The sequence below is a fragment of the Coptis chinensis genome, chromosome 7 (assembly GCF_015680905.1).
Source record: "Coptis chinensis isolate HL-2020 chromosome 7, ASM1568090v1, whole genome shotgun sequence".
In the NCBI taxonomy this organism is placed as follows: domain Eukaryota; kingdom Viridiplantae; phylum Streptophyta; class Magnoliopsida; order Ranunculales; family Ranunculaceae; genus Coptis; species Coptis chinensis.
In genome coordinates this window covers 12,737,093-12,747,131 of record NC_141462.1, presented here as the reverse complement: position 1 = coordinate 12,747,131, position 10,039 = coordinate 12,737,093, and the positions used below count along the sequence as shown (strand labels likewise).

At 36.3% G+C, this 10,039-nt stretch overlaps 1 protein-coding gene and 1 long non-coding RNA gene across 2 annotated transcripts; both read right to left on the bottom strand.

Moving 5' to 3' along the window:
- Nucleotides 1-3,533: 3,533 nt before the first annotated feature.
- LOC147486085 (uncharacterized) lies at nt 3,534-3,952 on the bottom strand. Its single transcript, XR_015203211.1, has 2 exons — nt 3,720-3,952; nt 3,534-3,643 (listed from the first exon to the last, which is right to left on the bottom strand). It is a non-coding gene; the product is annotated as an uncharacterized LOC147486085 (long non-coding RNA).
- A 605-nt stretch (nt 3,953-4,557) lies between these two features.
- On the bottom strand, nt 4,558-5,656 carry LOC147486084 (uncharacterized). Its single transcript, XM_086573642.1, has 3 exons — nt 5,448-5,656; nt 5,269-5,356; nt 4,558-5,172 (listed from the first exon to the last, which is right to left on the bottom strand). The coding sequence occupies exons 1-3, from the start codon at nt 5,654-5,656 to the stop codon at nt 4,558-4,560; spliced, it is 912 nt and encodes a 303-aa protein (XP_086429768.1).
- Between the last annotated feature and the right edge of the window lie 4,383 nt (nt 5,657-10,039).

The following is a 10,039-nucleotide window of genomic DNA, read 5'->3' as shown; positions in this document are numbered from 1 at the left end:
GTGCATAAGCATCCTTAATAGGACTAAGAGGATAGTTAAGTAAGTACTAACAATAAGCCTCTCTTTCTCTACTAAGCTCTGCCCCTAGGTACCCAATCTAATACATTCATACCGGTATAATCTATTCTTACCTTTACAGGGACCAACATCAAGATATAATGAAATCTATCTTGTTATAAGAATACAGATAGATAGTATAGGACTTCCTTGAAATGCTTAACACGGGCAAGTCCCCCTTGGCGATAGAAAGAGGGACTTAATTTCTAAGGTCTAATTGGCTCTAGCTTGTTAAAAAAAAGAAGAGGTTTAAATAAATCTCCTTCTTTTGGATGGACAATCGTAGATATTGAGATAGCAATATTTTCTTCATTCGCATAGCAACACAAGGGACCTATACAAACTAATTAGAATACTAAAACAAAGACAATCTTAGACATACAAACCATATACTATACTAGATCATGTCTTCTACTGCTCCTATAGAGGAAAATAGGAATTAGCGTAGAGTGATGACTCACCGATGAGTAGAGTGAGTCTTGACCAGGAGTGAGCCAACATCCGTAGCTAACCGACAACACATCAACTATAGGGGGGAGAGAGGACACCGCCCTTAGAGAAATAACAGGTAATTAAGCAAGTGAAGATAACATACTCAAAGAAGGAAGTGATATATAGAAGTAATAGGTTCTAATTCCATATTTAGGGATAGAACCCTATAGTAGCAAACTTCTGATCCTCAAGATAAAAATCTCTTGCATGCGCTATCCCACTTCCAACCAATAGACGATATGCCCTGTCCTTACTAGCTACAAAGAAATCTATTTTCTCTAATCCGCTCAACCTCCCATTCCTCAAACTTCATGAACACAGAAACACATTGCTCTTTCCATCTTTTGTTTGCTGGATAGGTCAGCTCATGAGCGATGACACTTGGAAACCTTAGCTAGTAGCCCCTAGTACAATTCCATCTTTTGTTTGCTGGATAATTAGATCTTCCTTATTACTTGACGGAAGATCAATTGATAGAAAGGAACCCCTAGTACAATTCTTGGATGTTAGTTTTCATCTAATTGATCTTCAGCATATCGACAGAAGAAGTATCGACATATCGGTAGCTCACGATATCGTTTTCATATCAATTAGCTCATAATTGATCTTCAGCATGACATATCGATACTGCCTAGTAACAAAAATTGTACTAGGGTTCCTTCTGTCAATTAGATCTTCCTTATCGTACATATGTACCTAAACTAGAACAAGAAGAGGTATCTCACTCTTACTATTCCCTAACGTACATATGTACATTCCTCCTTTGTCCACCCTTCAACTACGAGAGTCGAATAGTATGATTCATATAATCAAGTCTTTGCCAAAGGAGATGTGGGAGTAGCGGCAGTGGGATCGAATCCTAATCTAATCATAAAGTAAAGCCTGCTGGAAGCGAGTTCTGTACCTCAAGTTAGCTAAAAGTTTCATCAAAATTAGGCATTGTGAACTATCTTATGGGCCTTTCTGTTGGGTAGGCCTATGAATTCTGAAAACTAGCTAATATTTGTTATTAGTTCGAGAACTCTAGCCATGCCTCTCTGACTTTTAGCGGACTGCATATTTTGTAGGGAGTAAAGAGTCTCATAACCATCATCACTGTCTGAAACTAGGCTTTACTCTCTTTAGAGCAGCTAGACCTATAAGCACTTCATAAAGAGTCACCATCTCGATCGATCGCCTATGCGAGGAAGGACTGCTCACATGTATCATGTATGAAGAAGTATTCTTTTATGCAGGGGAACTAATGAATGACACACTTTAATAGCATTGACAATAGAGTTGCTACTTAAGTTTGATTGGCACGAGTGAGATAAATTTAACTAGTAAAAGCAGATCCAACTAAAACAAATGAGCATGTAATTTGGCCCCTTATCCCCTCTTGATAAGTACATTATTAAAACAACTTACCAAGTACTAAGAGCTAGATTGATGGGTGACATTGTCTAGAATGAACTTACAATACCAAGACATCCCCCTTATCTCATTTTCTTGTTTATTTTTCATTTTTTTCGTCAAGTATCCTCCTCACCCTCTCTTCACTGCTGGTAGTCCCTATCTCTCCCACTAACCAAGGCTTGTTAGTAAGTAGGTGGTGTCAAGTTATTTACGGTGAATAGAAGACAGATTATGAGGTAATCTGAGAAAAAGTTCGAGGAAAAAGGATACACATACAGTTCTCGCAGACAAGTATAAATCACACTCAAAATATGTCCAACTTCCCCTCTTCCCCATAAATCTATAAAGGACATTATTTGGGTCTAGAAATACTCATAGAAACAAAGCAATCATGTAACCAGCAAATCCAACAATATAACCCAGGCACTTGAAACTGTAATAACTTACCAAAGTTGTGACAACTAACACAAAACATCTCAAAAGGAGTTACTCTATCAGGCATGCAACCAATCAATTTAATACAAGCAGTTCATCACATTACCATGAAGAACCAGCATTGACTTGCAACATCCAAGCCTCAAACCTAGCTTGACGAACCACCATCTCCTCTATTTTACTTCTTTGAGATATCATTTCAGTAGTGAGCTCCTCGTTAAGCTTTTTCGCCCTCCTTCTTGCACTTCCTCCTCCTTCCTTTGCTTCCTCCTCTAAATGAAGGGATGCCAGCCTTCTAGATGACTTTTTGGGGGACCATATGCCCAAGGCCATGGGAGAGTATCGGACCTTACACCCAATACTATAATAAAAATTTCATCCTCGGTCTTTGGCTCGTAGCGCCTTCTACTGGACTTCGGCTTTAAGTTGTCGATTCGGTCCTATAAGTTTAAATTGGCCATAAATATATCGAACTATAAGTACACCATGGTAAAGCTAGGTACAAATAAATTTACTTACATAGTTTTGTTCAGCAATGAGACTAGTCCATCCCTTACTACTTGCTAAAAGTGGGTTCGACGATAGAATTCGATCTTTCCAATAGGTTCACGAAGTCTCTCGAGTCACTTTGTGTAAAGATTTGAAAACATATCCCTTTATAATTTACTTCAAATAATATCAAACTGCGAAAAAGCAACCCAATGTATGTAAAATAAAGAAAGTTACAGATTCCTCAAAGTATCCTAGGAATGACTTTGAACCACCACAATGGTTTTTGTTTCGAAGCTTTTGCCGATTATTTGAATTTTGCTCGCTAATTTTCTGCAATAAAATGAATACAATATCAAAAACAATGCCAACAAAAACATTAAATTGAACTCATTCAAAATCCAATAAATTAAGTACTCCTACATCATCCAAATAGAAAAGACAGACCAAGCTAAAACATAAAATTACAACGAGTATGTAGTTTTTCTTTAAGAAGTCAACACAACCCTTAAGTATAATTCAATACATAGCAGTTTCCTATAATTAGCACAATAAAGTATATTACCTTGAAATCTTCTCTTCTAAACCAATCACAACATGCATTCCATTTTTCTTGTGCCAAGCCACTATAAGGGTGTGATCGTGCGACTCCATCATTTCTGAAACTCCTATAATGCTTGTGAAGATTACACCTAAATCCTCTTAAACGTGCCCCTAATATTGCGTCCACAGCGTACTTCACATGTGGAAGGTGCATATCCACATCCAATTTTTCCTAACAAGAAATGTAGTTTAAAGTTACATAAAATAATTATGGTATATCATATAGCTAAAACATAAAACTCCATTACCAGAATACGGTCACGTAATGGTTTTCTCACTTCCTCTCCCACTTTACTCCAATCATGGCCAGTAAGAGGACCGTGTCGACGCGCAACTAGGCCAATCTCCCTGACAAATTGAGCACTCCACTTCCCCACAGGTCTAGTATTACCTGGTTGAATTTCTATCCTCGGTTTCTGACCAGTAACGTCTTTGTAGTCTATGACTTTCTGATTCACAGCCTTGCCTCTTTTCTTCTTAAATGGAGTTGTTAAACAAAAAAAGTATGAGCTTCCACGACATTTTATTTGAACTAACCAACGAATTACACAAAACCATTAATTATAATCTTACCGACACTCGAACCATTCACCTCGTTAACCACAGACTGAGGTTGTGAAATAGATTGTGCCCTCGAGGGTCGATTTAGACCAGGTACCATAACTATAGAAACAGATATAGCATGAATATGAAAGAAAGAATTCATGAATGATAAAAATCAGGTTTAATATAGTATGCAACATATCCAAAAATGAAACACATGCTAGAAAAATCAGGTTTAATATAGTAATTCTACTCAATGGAAAAACAAGATAAAATCTAAGATAAAGCTCTCCATTCAATAACAAAATGGATAATGAAGTTACTAAAAAATATTCAATCTCCACGTCCGTGTCATCATCACTTTCGATATATGACTTCTTCCTCGAACAATAATCCATTAATGTATCATCATCCTCTTCATCAGTTTCCTCATCAACAATGGTATTGTCATGAAGGCAACTTTCCATAGCAGTCACGACCTCACTGGCATCAACTTCATTTGGGTCCATATCGTCTCTATTTAGTTGTATGGGTGTTATAGGTTCATTTTGGATTACATTTGCTACTAGCTTCATGTGTTTCATCATATTGGACATTATCCAAATCCATCCCTGTATGCTCCTCCTGTTGATATGCCTCATCAGTGCCTCCTGCTTCAATCTCTTCTTCCCTCTCTGGAACATCAAACACATTTCTAGGCTTTGTCTTTTGCACAACTTGCCAACTACTACCCAATTTGGCATCATCGACGTAAAAAACTTGACATGCTTGTGTGGCTAAGACAAACTGGTCATCTTTATACCACGTCTTAGAGGTATTAATACTAGTGAAAAAACCATCCGTTTGTATCCCTGTCCTTCTATTACCAACATCATACCAATCACATCTGAAAAGATAAACTCTCTTCCCGAATAGATAACTGACTTCAAAAACATCGGTCAAAATACCGTAAAAGTCAGTCTCTTTTCCTTGGTGTTCTCCTTTTACAGTAACACCACTATTTTGGGTTCGAAGATTTTTCTCTCGATCTTTGGTGTGAAACCTAATCCCATTAACAATGCAACCACTATAACATTTCACACGTGTATCAGGTCCACATGCCAATGAATACAATTCATCGGTAGCTTCAGGAGAGTTCTCATTGCGTAATATTTGCATCTATTCATAAAAATGTACACCAAATCAGTAAAGCATAATTAGCATATTATTCCGGTTCATAACAATAACATTAAAATAAACAATACAAACACTTACACGTTTTTCAAACCAACTAGGAAACAACATTTCTTGTCTCTCAGGCAAGTTGCGTGAGCTTTCCATTTGAAGCTCTATCATGTGTTGACTACATGCATATCAAACACATAAACTTAACAACTTAAAGTGGCTTAAAATGTATAAAACATAATTGATAAGTTAAATGCAGTAGAACTTACTCTAAGTAAGTTGATAACTCCTCTATATTATTCAACACATAGTAATGAGCCTTGTCTCGATCCTTTGGTTCGAGAATGATATTTGTATAAGCTCCAAATGGTCGAACATTCTGTGTGAAAACATCAAATCCTGTCTTTTGATTCTCATTACCACCATCATAATTTCTTTCTTCACGATTGAACCGAGTTTCAATTCCTTGAAGATACATGGAGCAAAACGTGAGACATTCATTGTCAACATATGCTTCAGCAATTGAACCTTCGGGGCGAGCCTTATTTCGAACGTATTGTTTTAGCTTGTGTAGATACGTTTTACAAATCACACATGTATGATTAATGTATAATAAAACTTTTAACTTTAAAATGCTAATTTCACATTAAATGAATTGCAAGTCATATGCCTTACCTTTCAATAGGATACATCCACCTATCTTGCACCCGGTCCTCCAAGTATCGCCTCACGCGGCAAGTGGATGACCAAATGAACCATTACATCGAAAAATGCGAGGAGGAAATATTTGCTCGAGCTTACAAATTAAGTATAACTGCAATGTCTTTTTCCATCTTCTCAAGCACTTCCAATTTTAGCGTCTTGCAACATAACTCTTTGAAGAACATGCCCAACTCAACCAATGCAATGGCTACATCCTTCGACAAGAAACCACGTATTGCAATCGGGAGAAGTTGTTGCAAGAGCACATGACAGTCATGACTTTTCATTCCTGTTATCTTACCATCTTTAGCATTTGCACATCGAGAAATGTTAGACACATAGCCATCAGGAAACTTCACCGACTTCAGCCACTCGCAAAAAGATTTTTTCTCTGAAGATGACAATGTGTAACATGCCGGGGGTATTACAAACTTATCACCTCTTGGGATTAGATGCAACTCTTTTCTTATACCCAATGCGGCCAAATCTAATCGAGCTTTTACTGAATCTTTTGTTTTGCTATCTAGGTCAAGCAATGTCCCCACAACATTGTCACAAATGTTCTTCTCAACATGCATAACATCAAGGTTGTGTCGCAGCTTAAGAGTGTCCCAATACGGTAACTCAAAAAATATGCTCTTCTTTGTCCAGTTCAACTCCATCTCGGTATGTTTTTTTTTATTTTAGGCTTTCCAAATTTCTGAAGGGGTCTACATAGTTCACTTGTGATAACAATTCATCCCTAGACAACTCTTTAGGTGGCAACCTGCTCTCCCTATTTCCATCAAATAATTGTTTGCCACGAGTTCTCCAAGCATGCCTTAACGGTAGAAAGCGACGATTTGCCATATAACACAACTTTCGTCCATTCTTCAAATACATGGAAACTGTATCCTTGTTACAATTAGGGCAAGCTAGTTTGCCCTTGGTACTCCAACCAGATAAATTACCGTATGCGGGAAAATCATCTATAGTCCATAACACTGCAGCATGCAACCGAAATGTTTTCTTTGCCACTGCATCATAAGTCTCTACCCCATCTTTCCACAACTCTTTAAGTTCATCAATCAAAGGTCGTAAATAAACATCGATATCATTCCCATGTGATGAAGGTCCTGGAATAAGTAACGTCATGAAGGTGAACGGTTCTTTCATACACTTCCACGGTGGTAAATTATATGGTATCACCATTACAGGCCACATACTGTATTGGCTACTCATATTGCCAAATGGGTTAAATCCATTAGTTGCAAGACCCAAGCGAACATTGTGAGGATCATTGGCAAACCACTCATGTTCCTTATCAAAATCGCCCCAAGCTTGAGAATCTGCTGGGTGCTTGAGTACATTCTCCTCCCGATCATGTTTTTCTTTGTGCCATCTCATATCTGCAGCAAGTAACCCTCGACATAAACAACCTCTTGAGCCTTGGTTTAAGTGGAAAGCTTATAACACTTTTTGTGGTATTTTTTAGTCTTGCCTTCACAAACTTTATACCTTGGCTCCCCACATTCGAGACAATTTTAAAGACTGTCATTTTCTTTCCAAAACAACATGCAATCATTCTTGCATGCATGTATTGAGATATAACCAAGTCCCAAGTTACGCATTAATGTCTTCGCCTCGTAATGAGACTTTGGCAGTGTCTCACCTTCAGGCAATCCAATTTTAATCAACTGGAGAATCATAGTAAACGATTTGTTACTCCAGCGATTGATTATCTTTAAATGAAGCAATTTCACAAGATAATCTAACTTAGAAATCTTACAACCTGGATACAAAGGTTGGCGTGCTTCCCTCAAAAGGTCATCATATGGATCTACATTTCCTCCATTGTTGTTAAAGCCACCTTCACCTTCGTTGCATTCAATGCATCATCATCTCGGATTCCCCATGTTCCCGTGAGGCTCCAAATTATCAACATGTGTTGAAGCTTGTAAATCTTCAATCATGTCATCTAACCCATCAAAATTTACCATTTGAACACCATTGCCATCATCATCGTCGTCATCATCATCATCATCACTTAATTCCTCATATTCTTCTCCATGAAACACCCAACAAGTGTACTTCTTGTCCATGCCTAACCTCTCTAGATCATCATTTACCTCATTGATGTGCTTGTAATTCCTATTTTTGCACTCTTTGCATGGACACCTAATCCTGCCCGCACTGTCTACATGACCACAAGCAATATCAATAAAATCCCGAATTCCTTTTTTATACGCTGGCCAAAACCTATTTGGCAATTGTATCCAACTCTTATCCATTTCCGTGTTTCCTACTACAAGATAATAATTGTACAATCAGTTTTGACATCACAAACGAAAACAGTACACATGTCACACCAACTTATCAGATTTGTTTCTGAGAACTTAAACTTTCACTTATATAACAACTAATAAACTTTCAAACCCTTAAACTTAAAGTGAAAGTCACTTAATGAAAGGTACTTTTGAGATTCACTTCAAGAAAAGACAAACTACAATATAAGACATCTCACTTTTAACTTTTCAACTTTACCCCTAATCTTCGAGATAGTTTAGGTACTTTTATCTCGAGAAAGAGCATAGTTGTTACTTTTTTTTTCAAATTAAATTGGTTACAAAAAGTTTACTTCGATTTATTCTTTTTATCACTATAATTGTCTAATGTAGTCATTGTATGTTAATAACTTAATATATTAATATTTTTCGATAAAATCAAATTATCTATGCTAATATTTTAAAGGATCTCATTGTTAAAATTTTGTTATTGGTATAATTAAGTATGATGTTGCATTAGTAAATGAGATATTTTGTGGTTAAAAATAACAACACTTTTGTCAATGTTGTACAGGAGAAAGTGACGTCATAGAAAAACCTATAGACGCTGTTACCTTTAATTAGCTACCAACAACTAATAAACTTTCAAGGTTGTATTACATTGTCTTTACTAGTTGTACTCCCCGTTCTACTAGACAAGTTACGACTTATGACCCTAAGATTTGGTATGTTAATTAGTAGGTTTATGTTTTTGGTCTTATTGAATGTCTTTTATTTACTAAATTTGGTTTATTGGCTTTCAACTAATGCTCAATGGACGAGATGCTCGAGAATGACATTGATATTGAATACTTTTTACATAGACTGTTTTTACACCCTATAATCTTGTGTGATCAGCTAGTGTGCATTTTTCAAGAAAAAAGAAAAATAATAGCAATGCAAAATCATGAGGAGCGAGTCTGTTATGAATAAGCAAGACCTATATATTCTTGTGGTGAGACAAAAACTATACGGTCCAAGCACTAGTTCATTTTTAACCGATACAATGAAAACTGACAAAACAACATACTAATCCAAGTATAAAACCATATCTAGGCAAGGTAAAACAAACTCCTCTAAACAAAAGAAACAAACATTCAATCCATGCATTATATAATATCATAAAGGCTTGTATATAGTGCTCATTAAGCCTGCAAAACAAATAAAAAAAACCAAATTCTACCAATCCAAATAAGTCTCAAGAGACAAAACATCATGCAACTAATTATAAGTTTTCTCTTAAGTTTAGAAACTTAGTTTTGTAATATCGCTAAAGAAAGGCTACCACAAGCCTCCACCAGCCTCGAATGTTCAAAAAGCTTTAATGGCCATGAAAATTTTCATTGTTTGAACCTTGAGTAGAATTCTTCAATTTGGATTCGGTGGCTTTCCCTTGTAAAGACCAACAGTTTCACCTTGAATATTATACTTTTTGTGCTTCAAAATTTGCTAAAGTTTCAATGCATTTACAGTCCACTTTATGAAATTAAGTTCTTAGGATGTGATAGTTAATTTCTTAAATTTATTTATTAGGGGCAGATTTATCTAGAGTACCACTACTGCTATTTAAATTTTAAACTGAGAATAGCTCAAAAGTTACTGAATTTTATAACACTACATTACAAATAAAAGGGCTACACACATGGTCTATACTACTTAATTGCACATGGTAAATTAGACCTACTAAGCACATGCACATTCTAACTTACGGATGGTTATTCTCTACCTTGCTACTCTTTTTTCTTTTTTTTTTTTTTTTTTTTTTTTGTTTCTATATCTTTGGATTTTTTCTTTGGCACAACATGTATGTTATGAACTTGGTTTCCTAGCTTAAGATGCTTTTGTGGGCAAGTGTT

What these genes read in the sequence shown, in the direction of transcription:
- LOC147486084 (XM_086573642.1), bottom strand. Translation starts at nt 5,656, where the DNA reads ATGTATCTTCAAGGAATTGAAACTCGGTTCAATCGTGAAGAAAGAAAT. An exon ending in GAGTTATCAACTTACTTAGA is followed by an intron (nt 5,357 to 5,447) that starts GTAAGTTCTACT and finishes ATATGCATGTAG; the next exon opens with TCAACACATGATAGAGCTTC. An exon ending in CTAGTTGGTTTGAAAAACGT is followed by an intron (nt 5,173 to 5,268) that starts GTAAGTGTTTGT and finishes TTTTATGAATAG; the next exon opens with ATGCAAATATTACGCAATGA.